Source organism: Rana temporaria, chromosome 8 (assembly GCF_905171775.1).
Source record: "Rana temporaria chromosome 8, aRanTem1.1, whole genome shotgun sequence".
NCBI classification, from domain to species: domain Eukaryota; kingdom Metazoa; phylum Chordata; class Amphibia; order Anura; family Ranidae; genus Rana; species Rana temporaria.
This window is the reverse complement of record NC_053496.1, coordinates 54,349,612-54,364,822: the sequence shown is the minus strand read 5'-3', so window position 1 is coordinate 54,364,822 and position 15,211 is coordinate 54,349,612. Positions and strand designations below refer to the sequence as shown.

The 15,211-nt window shown below is 44.2% G+C and overlaps 1 protein-coding gene across 1 annotated transcript in view; it reads right to left on the bottom strand.

Annotated features, from left to right (window-relative positions):
- Positions 1-15,006, bottom strand: part of DNTT (DNA nucleotidylexotransferase) — a 114,651-nt gene extending 99,645 nt beyond the window's left edge. The window contains exon 1 of the mRNA XM_040322156.1: positions 14,819-15,006. Within this exon, the coding sequence (XP_040178090.1) occupies positions 14,819-15,006 (188 nt within the window). The remainder of the gene's footprint in view (positions 1-14,818) is intronic.
- Between the last annotated feature and the right edge of the window lie 205 nt (positions 15,007-15,211).

Here is a 15,211-nt window from a genome sequence, read left to right as displayed (position 1 = left end):
ACAACTTGCTTCTTGCTGGAGGCTGCCATTTTGCTGAAGCCCAGAGCCCTCAAACAGCAGTAAATCATAAAGTGGAACTAAACCCATTGATTTAACGGTTTAAAAAAAAACTGTTACATTCCTGGAATGCCATAATTACTAACTGTCACATTTGTTCTAAAAAAAAAGATGCACACTGCCATCTTCAGGCTGCAGTAGCATCTGCAGTGCCATCTGTAGGCTTAAAACGGAGGTTCACCCGCACATGACACTTTTTCCCCTTAGATGCATGCTCGTTTTGTCTAGGGGAATCGGCTAGTTATTTTAAAATATGATCCGTACTTACCGTTTACGAGATGCATCTTCTCCGCCGCTTCCGGGTATGGGCTGCGGGACTGGGCGTTCCAATTTTGATTGACAGTCTTCCGAGAGGCTTCCGACGGTCGCATCCATCGCGTCACGATTTTCCGAAAGAAGCCGAACGTCTGTGCGCAGGCGCAGTATAGAGCCGCACCGACGTTTGGCATCTTTCGGCTACTAGTGACGCGATGGATGCGACCGTCGGAAGCCTCTCGGAAGACTGCCAATCAAAATAGGAACGCCCAGTCCCGCAGCCCATACCCGGAAGCGACGGAGGAGATGCATCTCGAAAACGGTAAGTACGGCTCATATTTTAAAACAACTAGCCGATTCCCCTAGACAAAACGAGCATCCATCTAAGGGGAAAAGATAAAAAAAAAAACATAATTGGGTGAACTCCCGCTTAAGTGTAAACCCACTCTCATCCTTTCTTAAAGCGGTAGTAAACCCGCTGTCATTTTTTTTTTTTTTAAACCTGAAAAGCAAAAGCCATAATCAGCTAGTATGCACCGCATACTAGCTGATTATGAAATACTTACCTTGGAACGAGGTGAGAGGAACTTACCTGGTCCACGCCGAGGGAGATGTCATCTTTCCTCAGCATGTCTTCTGGGTATCGCCACTCCAGCGCTGTGATTGGCTGGAGCAGCGATGTCGCATGAGCGTGGTAGACTTCTCTCCGGCAAGGTCCGGCGGCTGCCGGCCCTTTAGCCGAGGATCCCCGCTGCACATTGCGGGGGGAATATCTCCTAAACCTTACTACCACTTTAACTATTGCCATAGTGTATCTCTATAAGGATATACATGCTTCCTGTCAAATGTCTCCCCTCTGTCTGTTATAAGACCTGAAAAACTGCAGATTCTGTCGATGGGTCTGTTGTCCGGAGCTCGGTGGGTGGAGTTGTTGTGATGTCAGTAGACTCCCCACCCACCTCTACACTCCCCTTGTCAACATGCATTTTCTCCTGTGTATTTCTCACACCGAACTTCTGCTATAATCACTAACATCCAGTCAAAATCCAGAAAAGTCACCACATGAGTTCAGCATGCCCAATCATCCTTGGGTGTGGAGCAGCCAATCCTGGAAGAGCTGGAGGAAAAAGGAGGAGGGGATCTGAAGTGCACAGAATGCCTCTCTCAGGCTCCTGCATGAGATATGTAAATCACCTGTCACTCATGGGCTCCTATTTTTCTGTGTCAGTTTTTATTTTACTGAAAAAAGATACCAGGACTGCTCAGAGCTGGATTAACGCTTTGTGGCAAGACTGGGCACAGATGACATGAAATCCTATACTGTACAAGGTGCAAGCCTTAATAACAAAAAATAATAATAATAAAAAAAATCTGGCTTTACATCCACTTTAAAGGGGAGTTCCAGCCAATATTTATGTTTATTAAAAGTCAGCAGCTACAAAAAGTGTAGCTGCTGGCTTTTAATAAACAGACACTTACCTGCTCCAGCGTTCCAGCAACGCGCCGGCAGGGGCTCCGCTCCTCCCCCCCCCCTTCCCCGGCCGGCGTCTTCATTGTCACTGTGGGCACCCGGCCGTGACAGCTTTCGGCTTCACGGCCGGGCACCCACTGCGCATGCGCGAGCGGCACGGCGCCGTCCGATTGGACAGGCGCTCGCCTACAGGGAGGGGCTGTGAAAAGGTGATTAAGCTAATCGCCTTTCCAGCCCCTCGGCGGAAAGAGGAAGTGGGACAGGAAGTCCCCTTCTCCTGAAGCCCCCACTCCCCCCCAAAAAAATTACATGCCAAATGTGGCATGTAAGGGGGTGAGGAGTGGGTTAATTGGAAGTTCCATTTTTGGGTGGAACTCCTCTTTAAGCCTTTTTTTGTGAATGTGATCCCTATCTCAAAGCTGACGCAGGGAACACATAATCCGAAATTACTGTTATTATTGATAGCAGGTACAGTATGTATGTAGCACAGTGTTGTCTGCTACCTGCCAAAGATAGATACAGTGGAACCTTGGATTGCGAGCATAATCCGTTCCAGGAGAATGCTCGTAATCCAAAGCTCTTGCATATCAAAGCAAGTTTCCCCATAGAATGCAATAGAAACTAAACTAATTTGTTCTGCATTGACTTCTATGGCATTCAATACTGTATGTGGCTAGAGGTGGGGGGGCGCCAGAGAGCCTCAGAAATACTCTGGGACAACTCGGCTGAACTCGGAAACCCTCAGAGAGGCTCTGGAACTGAGCATTTCTGAGTTTTTACCAGTATTTCCGAATGGTTCCAAACGGCTCCACTCATCCTGCAATCGGCTCCCCCACACCTCTGGCCAATTGCAGTACTGCACACCGCTGTGGATTGAATCCTGCTCGTTTTGCGAGACAACACTCGCAAGCCGAGTCAAGATTTTTTTTTTTTAAATGTTCGGATTGCGAAACGCTCGTTACTCGTGTTACTCTCAATCTGAGGTTTCACTGTATAGATGAACATACCCCCAGCCTCAGGCAATTTGCTGAGGATAGTTAGTTGACAGATTGCAGGCAGGAAGGGGTTAAAGACATAAAAGGTAGAGGAAGCCCTTTTGATTGCAAAGGTCATTGCTTTGGAATACTATGACAACTTTCTAATGAAGAGAAAAGGACCACACTTCAGATCAGATTAAGCTGTTATTTTGGAGAGATTGCATGATCAAATTCTATGGCATGTCATGCCTCGTACACAGACGGGCTTTTTTTCTCGGAAAGTCCGGCCGTGTGTAGCCTCCATCTGACTTTTTTTGTCGGAAGTCCGACGGACCTTAGATAGAGAACCTGTTCTTATTTTGTCCGTCTGACTTTTGACGGGGTCACGGCGGACTTTTGAATGGTCAAAAGTCCGACCGTGTGTACGAGGCATTAGAGCTGTTTTTTTTTCCTATTGGTCATTGAAAACAATATGGGGTAGATTCAGGTAGGGAGCGCGTATTTGTGTGCGGGCTTAAGGTATCCTATTTACGCTACGCCTCCGCAACTTTGACAGGCAAGTGCAGTATTCACAAAGCAAAGTTGCGGCGGCGTAGCGTAAATAGGCCGGCGTAAGCCCGCCTAATTCAAATGTGGAACATGTGGGCGTGTTGAATGTTAATTTATTGTGACCCTACGTAAATGACGCTTTTTACGAACGGCGCATGCGCCGTCCGTGAAAGTATCCCAGTGTGCATGCTCCAAATAAACCCACAAAAAGCCAATGCTTTCGACGTGAACGTAAATTACGCACAGCCCGATTCGCGAACGACTTACGCAAATGTCGTAATTGACGGAAAATTTGACGCTGGCCCGACGTCCATACTTAACATTGGCTGCGCCTCATATAGCAGGGGTAACTTTACGCCAGAAAAAGCCTTACGTAAACGGCGTATCTGTACTGCGACAGCCAGGCGTACGTTAGTGAATAGGCGTATCTAGCTGATTTACATTTTAGGCGTAAATCAGCATACAGGCCCCTAGCGGCCAGTGTAAATATGCAGTTAAGATACGACGGCGTAGGAGACTTACGCTGGTCGTATCTTAGACAAATTCTGGCGTATCTGATTCTTTGAATCAGGCACCAAGATACGACGCCTCACACTCAGAGATACGACGGCGTATCTGGAGATACGCCGTCGTATCTCCTACCTGAATCTGGCCCTATGTGTTTAGATTGAGTACAAAAAAATGCAAAAAGACCAAAACAAGAAATATAAAAAATAAAAAACGAAAAGAAAGCATGACAATCAATTAAAAAAACGTGTCATGGACTGTTTTCATCGGTCAAACCGATCGTGTGTGGGCCCCATCGGTTTGTTTTCCATCGGTTAAAAAAAACAGAACATGTTTTAAATTTTTCCTATGGATAAAAAAAACGATCGTCTGTGTGGAAGTCCATCGGTCAAAAATCCACGCATGCTCAGAATAAAGTCGACGCATGCTCGGAAGCATTGAACTTCATTTTTCTCAGCACATCGTAGTGTTTTACGTCACCGCGTTGGACACGGTCAGATTTTTAACCGATGGTGTGTAGGCAAGAGTGATGAAAGTCAGCTTCATCGAATATCCGACGAAAAAATCCATCGGATTAGATTCCATCAGATATCCGATCGTGTGTACAGGGCTTTATTCTACTACAGGAAACCTGCCGTAACGTTATAACTCTCCCAGTCATACAGCAGCTGGGATTAACATACTGTATGTACACATAGAAAATAAAGTAAATGCTATGGAAAAGGGCATCTGGATGTACATAATTGCTTCATCCCTGGATCAGTGTCTTACACTAGGAAGTAGATGTTGGCCCTGGATTATGCCTAAACAAAGATGGTGTTGATCTTCTGGGAAGAAAAGAAAAACAGTTCCGTTGATATCTTCACTGCAGGGATTCCCCGTCCTCTTCCTGTCTATAAATGTCCAGTACACAAGGGGTTGATAGCTTAGGGCAGTGATGGCGAACCTTGGCACCCCAGATATTTTAGAACTACATTTTCCATTAACAGTGGCGGCTGGTGCTCAAAATTTTTGGGGGGGCGCAAACGAAAAAAAAATTGCAGCCTCACTGTGCCCATCAAATGCAGCCACTGTGCCATCAATTGTCACCACTGTGCCATGCCATCAAACGCAGCCACTGTGCCATCAATTGTCACCACTGTGCCATGACATCAAACTCAGCCACTGTGCCATCAGTTATCACCAATGTGCCATGCCATCAAATGCAGTCACTGTGCCATGCCATCAAACGCAGCCACTGTGCCATGCCATCAAACGCAGTCACTGTGCCATGCCATCAAACACAGCCACTGTGCCATCAATTGTCACCACTGTGCCAATTGTCACCACTGTGCCCTTTAATTGTCACCACTGTGCCCATTGTTGCCACTGTGCATGTCACTGTGCTCTTTAATTGTTGCCACTGTTCCCATTTATGCCACTGTGCATGTCACTGTGCCCTTTAATTGTTGCCACTGTGCCCATTGTCACCACTGTGCCCATGTTTGCCACTGTGCATGTCACTGTGCCCTTTAATTGTTGCTACTGTGCCCATTGTCACCACTGTGCCCTTTGTCGCCACTGTGCCCTTTGTCACCACTGTACTCATTAATGCCACTGTGCCCTTTGTCACCTCTGTGCCCATTGTCGCCGCTGTGCCCTGTAAAATGCACTTACCTTACTCCTTCCACGTCCCTCGATGTCCTCTCCCGCCTTGGTGACGCTTCAGCCAATCAGGTAACTGATAACCAGAATTGGGGAACCTGATTGGCTGAGACGGCCATCAGTCTTATCCAAGGAACGCACCCCCCGTACGTTCCGAGGATAAGACATCCAGGAGCCGAGGGCTGTACTCGCTGGCTCTGGTAGGCAGTTCCGCACATCCAACCAGCTGCCGTTATTCAGGTGGCCTGCGCTCAAGTTCCGGCCATCTGAATAGACCAGCGGCAGCTGGCAACAATAACATACATTCATGCAATGCATGAATGTATGTTATTTGCGAGAGCCAAATGGGGCGGCGCATTTTAAGAAAAAAAAAATCTTAAAGGGCCTGTTTTTTTTTATTTTTTTATTATTATTATTATTATTATTTTGTGACTACAGGAGAAGGGGGGCGGCGCCCCGGGCACCCCCTATGGATGGGCCGCCACTGCCCATTAAGCTCCACTACTATGAGCTTCATAGGAAATGTAGTTACAAAACATCTGGGGTGCCAGGGTTCGCCATCATGGACTTAGGGCCTCTGAGCTGAGTTCAATAGAAAAAGCTCCTAATGGGGACAATATCCCTCCTCTCCTCCCTTGAGCAAAGTTCTTTCATTGCTTTCACTGGCTGTAACATGAGATATCAATGAGAGAGAATATTGTGACTCATCAGACTCTCCCCCATTCAGAGATCTTGTTGCAGGCTAGGAGGGGGCAGCTCCTCATTAAGAACTTTCTATTGAATTCAGCCTGCAGACCTGTCACAGGCCAGGAGGGGGCAGCTACTCATAAGGAACTATCTATTGAATTCAGCCTGCAGACCTGTCACAGGCAAGGGGGGGCAGCTCCTCATAAGGAACTTTCTATTGAATTCAGCCTGTAGACCTGTCACAGGCAAGGGGGGGGGGCAGCTCCTTATAAGGAATTTTCTATTGAATTCAGCCTGCAGACCTGTCACAGGCCAGGAGGGGGCAGCTCCTCATAAGGAACATTCTGATGAATTCAGCCTGCAGACCCAAAGCCATGGACGTCCGCTCCATAGGGCAAGGGGCGGGCAATTGACCCCCGCTGGAATCAAGAAGGTGTTGAAGAGTGAATATACCCCTCCGCGACTGAAGAAGTGATAGCGCCGCAGTGACAGGCAGGTTAGAACAGGGAGAGAGAGGCGAGCTGCTGGCCGTGGCGTTGCAAGGGGGCGTGGTCTGGTGCCAGGTGAGACCACTGCACCTGACCAACCATCCTTTTCTCTGTCTGAGCGGTCCCGGGCCAGATGTCACACAGGCACAGCGAGCAGAGTAAAGCCGCCTCCCCCTCCAGTGTTTGTGTACACGGAGGGAGGGAACCTGCTGTGCCTGTGTCGCCCTGATCTGAGGTACTGAATAGGATTGGGGGGTCCGTCTGTGCTGAAGGAGGGGTTTGTGCTGAATGGGGGGTCCATCAGTGCTGAAGGGGGGGTCTGTGCTCAATGGGGGGGTCTGTGCTGAAGCGGAGGTCCATCCGTGCTGAAGGGGGGGTCTGTGCTCAATGGGGGGGTCTGTGCTGAAGGGAGAGTCCATCTGTGCTGAAGGGGGGGTCTGTACATTCTCTAGGCTACATTTGTATGGGCATGGAGTGAAGCTGAATTATCTCAAGAGCTATTTCACACTGCCAGCTGGCCGCGTTATCGGTAAAGCGCTGCTAAAAAGCTGGGCGTTTTACCATCGTCTTAGCAGCGCTATTCGGCCGCTAGCAGTTGAAGAAAGGGTTAAATGTGACTGTGTATCACCGCTGCCGAAGTGCCCCCCCCCTGAAAAAAATTCTGCGGACGCCCATGCCCAAAGCTATTATGTGCTGGAGGTTTAGAGACAGGAAGAGGACGGGGCATCCCGGCAATGAAGATTTCTATGGGATCCAGTTACCTGCATGATGTTGGACATCCTTCACTACCTGTAAGTTAGGCCAATGTAGGGCTAAAAATTCTTTTTAGCTAAACTTCAGCTTTAAGATTTTAAACTTGGCAGAACTGGAGACAGAAAGAGCAGGCATGACAGAGAAACTAGGACGCAGAAAAAACACTTCCCTATTATGTTGCACATTGAGGTGAGAGGGATTATAGTGCCGCAGAGCCAGTGTTTTCATCTCCCTACAGCTAGTTAGAAGCTAACTGGATTTTTGGCAGGATCAACTGGCATTTTTCGACACTTGGAATGTTTTTAAGGATATACAACATGGGGAATGTACATGTATTGCAGTGATGTAACTACCGTAATATGTTTTTGTTTTAGCCCGGCTTTAATTTTATCTACCTTTAAAGACTCTGTGAGTAAAAACTGTTATGTACTTAATTGGGGTTTGTGATAATCCACCTCACCTAAATGACTGTGATAAAGTTCAATGAGGCTACAAATTGAAAAGGTTGCAAACAGAAAATGGGTCATTATTATGTCTGATTGTAACTACCTACACCAGAACATTGAAGTTATTTGTTCTAGTAAATGATGCACAATATAAAAAGGCACCTTACACAAGAGATGAATGACCCAAGAGAGGAAGCTCTGCAAGAATAGGTCATTTGTAATAGAGCAGATTCCATGTCTGGAACATCCTAGACAATAGTCCCATTCATACTATAAAAGTTTGAATAAAATATTAAACAAAAGGACTAAACATACTATCATTTTATAGAACTAAAGTACTAAAAACTCAGGCCTCGTACACACGACAGAGTTTCTCGGCAGAATTCACCGAGAAACTCGGTCAAAACCTGGATTCTGCCGAGAAACTCTGTCGTCTGTACAGTTTTGGCTCGATGGAGCCGCCGAGGAACTCGACGAGAAAATAGAGAACATGTTCTCTATTTTCTCGTTGTTCTATGGGAGAAGGCGGCCCGCCGAGCTCCTCGGCGGCTTCATCCCAAAACTCGACGAGGAACTCGACGTGCCAAGCATGTCGAGTTCCTCTGTCGTGTGTACGGGGCCTCACAGAGGCAACTTGTTTTGCTGTGTGGGAAGGTGCATTGTAAAAGAAAAGGGCAATTGACCTCAATGATAAATGTAACAAAAAATGAAATAAATAAAAGAAAACTAATATGACTAAATAGTTTAGATTTGTTTAATGCATAAAATGAATACTTTCATATGTCTAAAGGTTGAAGGCACAGAACATTACTTAAAGTGGTTGTAATCCCCCCTGAGACATTTTTACATACAGGTAAGCCTATAATAAGGCTTACTTATATATACTGAAAATGTCTCCAAAACGTGCGCCATTTAGGAGATATTTACCAAGCGGAAATCCATTATTGACCCCATTGGTCCTGACCAAATCTACAACTCCATTTGCAGAAATGCAGCCCCGAACTTGAAAGTAACCTTCTCCACAGGTGCCTGCAAACACTCATTATTGTACCGCTCCCCTTTGGCGAAGAAACTGCCTCCTGTTCAGTGCCGGCCCAAGACATTGTGCTGCCTGAGACCAAGAATGAAATGCTGCCCCCCCCCCAGAAAAAAAATCACGCCAAGGCCCCCACATTCATTATTTCATATCATGATAACTAAAGGGGACCCGTCATGGCTCTATACATGTATAAAGGAGTATAAAGAGGACCTGTCATTGCTCTATACATGTATAGGAGTATAAAGAGGACCTGTCATGGCTCTATACATGTATATAGAGGACCTGTCATTACTCTTTACATGTAAATGAATATCAAGAGGACCTGTCATGGCTCTATAAATGTATATAGGACTATAAAGAGTACTTGACATGGCTCTATACATGTATAAAGGAGTATAACGAGGGCCTGTCATGGCTCTATAGATGTATAAAGAGGACCTGTCATGGCTCTAACATGTATATAGAGGACCTGTCGAGACTCTTTACATGTAAAGGAATATAAAGAGGACCTGCCATGGCTCTATAAATGTATATAGGAGCATAAAGAGGACCTGTCATGGCTCTATACATGTATAAAGGAGAATAACGAGGGCCTGTCATGGCTCTATATATGTATAAAGAGGGCCTGTCATGGCTCTATACATGCATATACTGTAGGCGTATAAAAGGACCTGCCATGGGCTCTATACATGTATCCAGGAGTATAAAGGGACCTGTGAATTGCCGGCGGCCACAATGTCTTTTGCGCAAACTGATCAATGTACGCTAATTGTGGAGTTTTTTTTTGTACCAAAAATATGTAGAAGAATACATATTGGCCTAAACTGAAGAAAATAGTTTATTTTTCTAAATTTTGGGGATATTTATTATAGCAAAAAGTTAAAAAATATATATATGTATAGCACAAAAAATAAAAACCGCAGAGGTGATCAAATATCACCAAAATAAAGCTCTATTTGTGGGGAAAAAAGGACATCAATTTTATTTGGGTAGCGGAGCTGGCGGAACGGGCTGGCGGGCATCAGTATGCTGTCCCCCTAAAAGTGCTGCCTGGTACCCATGGTACCACCCGGTCCCATCATAGGGCCGGCCCTGCTCCTGTTACAGCCAAATATTTCAAATTTTGACTTATCAGTACAAAGCACCTGCTGCCATTTTTCTGCACCCCAGATCCTATGTTTTCATGCATAGTTGAGTCACCAAAAAAAAGTTTACACTTAAAAAGGGTGCGCTGTGTTAAAAGACTGCCACACCATAAAATCCCTGGAAAGTTGGGATACTCTAAAGAATAAAAAAATTAGGGCTGGGGAAATTAAAGATTAATTCCTTGATTAATCTTTAATTTTTTTGATCAATCAAAATTTTTTTGATCAATCAAAATTGTTTTGATCGATCAAAATTCTTGACGTCACCGAACAGCCTGGACAGTGAGACTTACCCTGCTGGATGCGAGAAAACTGCACCCATTGGATTGAGGTACCTTTGCATCTGTGGAGCAGGAGGATGCATCAGGCTCCATCAGGGGAAGGGGGCAAAAATAACCATTGTTTTCCTGTCCTTAGCAGTTTTGTGCAGACAATTCTTTGTGTATCGGCAACATTTGTTCGGTGTGAAAGACTGTTCAGTTCTTCAGGGTATATTGTCAATAAAATGCGATCATGTCTGCTTCCAGAAAATGTAAACACTCTGGTATGTCTGTGTGACTGGCTAAAGTGATGCCTACTTGCCTACTATAAAGTGACTGACAGTCAATATACTAGATAAGTTTTAAAATTAAAGTTAAACTAACTTTTTTATGTTTTTCTTGAAGTTTAATAAGAAAAAAAATACTTACGTCAGTGCTACAGTTTGAATTTAAAACATATTTGTGTGAACTGTGAAGTTAAGTCATGGATTATGGAAACTAACTAGTGTCGGGTGATTGTACTGTATATAGTGTATACCACATTTACCACTGACTAATGCAGAGTTGCAATGCATGAAGATCAGCTAAAAGTAGTCGAATCTGTATGTGCGTTATAATTAATCGAAATTAGTCGATTTAATCGATTAAAAAAAACGATTAATCGAACACGAAAATTTTAATCAGTAACAGCCCTAAAAAAAATACATAAAGTGCGCTGTCAATCAACTTGAGTGCAAAAACTCATGAAGTGAATGTTTGAATACCCTATGTATATAAATAAAGGGATACAAAAACTGTGTGAATGAAATGTGTTAATCCATCCATGAATCAAAAGCCGTGAAAAATGACAGTGTCCATCCAAAACCGAAAAGAACCGTGAAATTCCAGGCAACCTTATCCAGCCCTCCTTCACTACCATGTTTAACCACTTGCCGACCAGCCGCCGCAGTTTTACGGCAGCAGGTCGGCTCTGCTGGACGAGATCACGTAATATTACGTCATCTCGCCGAGCAGCCAATACGCACGCGCACCCCCCGCTCGCCCCTGACGCCGACGCTATCGCTCGTTACAGAGCGAGAACCGTGAGCTGTGTGTGTAAACACACAGCTCCCGGTCCTGTCAGGGGGAGAAATGCCTGACTGTCTGTTCATACAATGTATGAACAGCGATCAGTCATTTCCCCCTTCAGTTAGAACACACCCAGGGAACATAATTGACCCCTTCCTTGCCCCCTAGTGTTAACCCCCTTTCCTGCAAGTGGCATTTTTATAGTAATCAATGCATTTTTATAGCACTGATCGCTATAAAAATGCCAATGGTCCCAAAAATGTGTCCGCCATAATGTCGCAGTACCGATAAAAATCGCTGATCGCCGCCATTACTAGAAAAAAATATATATTACTAAAAATGCCATAAAACTATCCCCTATTTTGTAAACGCTATAACTTTTGCGCAAACCAATCAATAAACGCTTATTGTGATTTTTTTTTACGAAACGGAGGAAAAAAAATCGTTTTTTTATATATTTTTGGGGGATATTTATTACAGCAAAAAGTAAAAAATATTTTTTTTTTTTCAAAATTGTCGCTCTATTTTTGTTTATAGCGCAAAAACTAAAAACCGCAGAGGTGATCAAATACCACCAAAAGAAAGCTCTATTTGTGGGGAAAAAAGGATGCCAATTTTGTTTGGGAGCCACGTCGCACGACCGCGCAATTGTCAGTTAAAGCGACGCAGTGCCGAATCGCAAAAAGTGGCCTGGCCTTTGACCAGCAATATGGTCCGGGGCTGAAGTGGTTAAAGTAATAGATGGCAGCTTACCATATCCTAGTATCTAAATAAGCATGTCTCCAATCCACAAAGGGAAATCAGCTGTAAAGGATCGCTCTTTGAGACTCAAGCTGGACTCCGGCTCCACCCACAGGTACAGACATCTCAACCAGGTCCACAGACGCGTGTCCCCACCAAGGCAAATAGGCAAATGGTTTCCTGATGATCAGTCGCTGGGATATGGATAGAGCATTGACTTCATGTGCTCGGTTGATACCGTGTGGAGGAGGTAAAAAAAGTAACAGCAAAACAGTATTAGCACGGCTGCCAGCAGTGCAGTCCATGGTCCAAACGCCACACTGCTAGCTCCTAATATAACGTGTTTCCCCTGAATAAGCATCGACTGGGAATTTTTGTTTTTCAGACTTTGTTTCACTGGTTTGTTAAAACAAGTGTCTTGTTTTATCCATTTGTTTATATACATAGGGTATTCAAACATTAATGTTATGAGGTTTTGCACTCAAGTTGATTGACAGCCCACTTTATATATTTTTTTCATAATTGAGTCACTTAACCTTGCTTTCACATCAAAGGTATTGCTTTTTGGCTGCAATTCTTCCATGAAGACCACTTCTGGACAGAAAGACAGTAAATGGGTCCCACTGGTTTCCACCAGTTCTGTTCTGTTGGCACTGCTGGACATCTTCCGATGTTGAAGGGAAGTAAGCCTGATGTGTCTTTCACCTTGTGAATTAGGTTTCCTTGGCTGACCACTACATCTACAGTCCTCAGCATTGCGTGTTTCTTTGTGCTTCTTCAAAAGAGGTTAAAAAGCACATATAGAAAACCCTGGTCTGCTTTGAAATTTTTGCCTTGGATAGACCTTGCTGATGCATTATAACTACCATGTGTCTTGTTGCTGTGCTCAGACTTTCCATGGGGTATGACCTGTGACATGAAACTGTCTTCCACAACCTCACCTTAGTAGCACAGTTTGGCTGTTCCTCACCCAGTTTTTAGCCTCCCACACTTCTGTTTTTGTTTTAGTTAAAGGGGTTGTAAAGATTTTTATTTTTTTTCTAAATAGGTTGCTTTAAGCTAGTGCATTGTTGGTTCATTAACCTTTTCCTTCGATTTCCCTTCTAATAGCTGGATTCAGGTAGGGGCGCGCATCTTTGCGGTGGCGTAGCGTATTTACAATACGCCGCCGCGGTGTGGTGGAAGATTTTAAGAAGATTGAATCCTGTTTGAATATCACTTCACTTTATGGACTAATCATTTATTTATTAATTAGTTACATGTCTCGTGGGATTATTTATATACAGTATATATTAGTGATTGGTACTTGGGTACTGATCTCATGAGCGCTACATTTTTTTCCTATTTTCACAGTTTGGTTTATAGGTTGAAATTCAGTTTATCAGGTCAGAGATAATGTTGTGGAGAATTTTAAAGCAGGGTTAGGTATAAAATATCCCAAGCTTTAAACATCTCACGGAGCACTGTTTAATCCGAAAGAGGAAAGAGTATGGCACAACTGCAAACCTACCAAGACATGGCCATCCACCTAAACTGACAAGCCGGGCAAGCAGAGCAATAATCAGAGAAGCAGCCAAGAGGCCCATGGTAACTCTGGAGGAGCTGCAGAGATCCACAGCTTAGGTGGGAAAATCTGTCCACAGGACAACTATTAGTCGTCACAAATCTGACTTTTATGGAAGAGTGGCAATATGAAAGCCATTGTTGAAAGAACGCCATAAGAAGTCCCATTTTCAGTTTGTGAGAAGCTATGTGGGGGACACAGCAAACATGTGGAAGAAGGTGCTGCAGTCAGATGAGACCAAAATGTAACTTTTTGGCCTAAAAGCAAAATGAAATGAGTGACAGAAAACTAACACTGCACATCATCCTGCAGCATCCTGTTGTGGGGATGTTTTTCTTCAGCAGAGACAGGGAAGTTGGTCAGAGTTGATGGGAAGATGTTATGCCCCGTACACACGGTCGGAATTTCCGACAAGAAAAGTTTGATGTGAGCTTTTGGTCGGAAACGGGAAAAGTTCTTGTCGGAAATTCCGATCGTCTGCTCGGAATCAAAGCATTGAACTTAAATTTTTCTGGGCTCCTAGTAGTGTTGTACGTCACCGCATTCTTGGCGGTCGGAATTTTGTGTGACCGTGTGTATGCAACACAAGTTTGAGCCAGAATTCCGTCGTAAAAAAGTCCACGGTTTTCTGGTCGGAATTTCCAATCGTGTGTATGTGGCATTAGAGTCTGCAAAAGACTTGAGACTGGGGCAGGAGTTCACCTTTCAGCAGGACAACAAACCTAAACAGACAACCAGAGCTACAATGGAATGGTTTAGATCAACGCATATTCATGTGTTAGAATGGCCCAGTCAAAGTCCAGACCTAAATCCAATTGAGAATCTGTGCAGGACTTGAAAATTGCTGTTTACAGACACTCTTCATGCAATGTGACAGTGCTTGAGCTATTTTGCAGAGTTGAATTGGCAAAAATGTCACTCTCTAGATGTGCAAAGCTGGTAGAGACATACTCAAAAAGACTTGTAATTGCAGTAAAAGGTGGTTCTACAAAGTATTGAGGGGGGGCTCAATACAAATGTACACCACACTTTTCAGATATTTATTTGTAGAAAATTTTGAAAACCATTTATCATTTTCCTTCCACTTCACAATTATGTGCCACTTTGTGTTGGTCTATTACATAAAACATACTTTTTCAAGGCACTGTACAGTATATTTATTCTTACCTTAATTCACTTTCAATCTGGAAACCTCTCTTCCTTGCCAGTTCCATCAGGAAATTTCTCCTGCTTGCTCCCATCTTCCTCTCCACGAGAAACAGGACAATTCCTTTAAATTTCACTTCATAGCGGCAGAAGGAAGAGGACCCGTGTAGAATTCTGGGTCTCTTTTTGACAGGGACCAGCCCTGACATTCTAACAAAATCCATGATAGAAACCTATTGCCAGCGTGACCATAAATGAGCCAAACCTTCCTCTGCCAGCTGCTTTTTGATATCACAATCCATTTATGTCAGTTTTCCTGCTTGCCTGGTGGTTTTTATGCACTACTTCTTGTACATCTGCAGAGATAATTTACTTTGAACAGAAACTAAAATTATTTTATAACAACATATAACT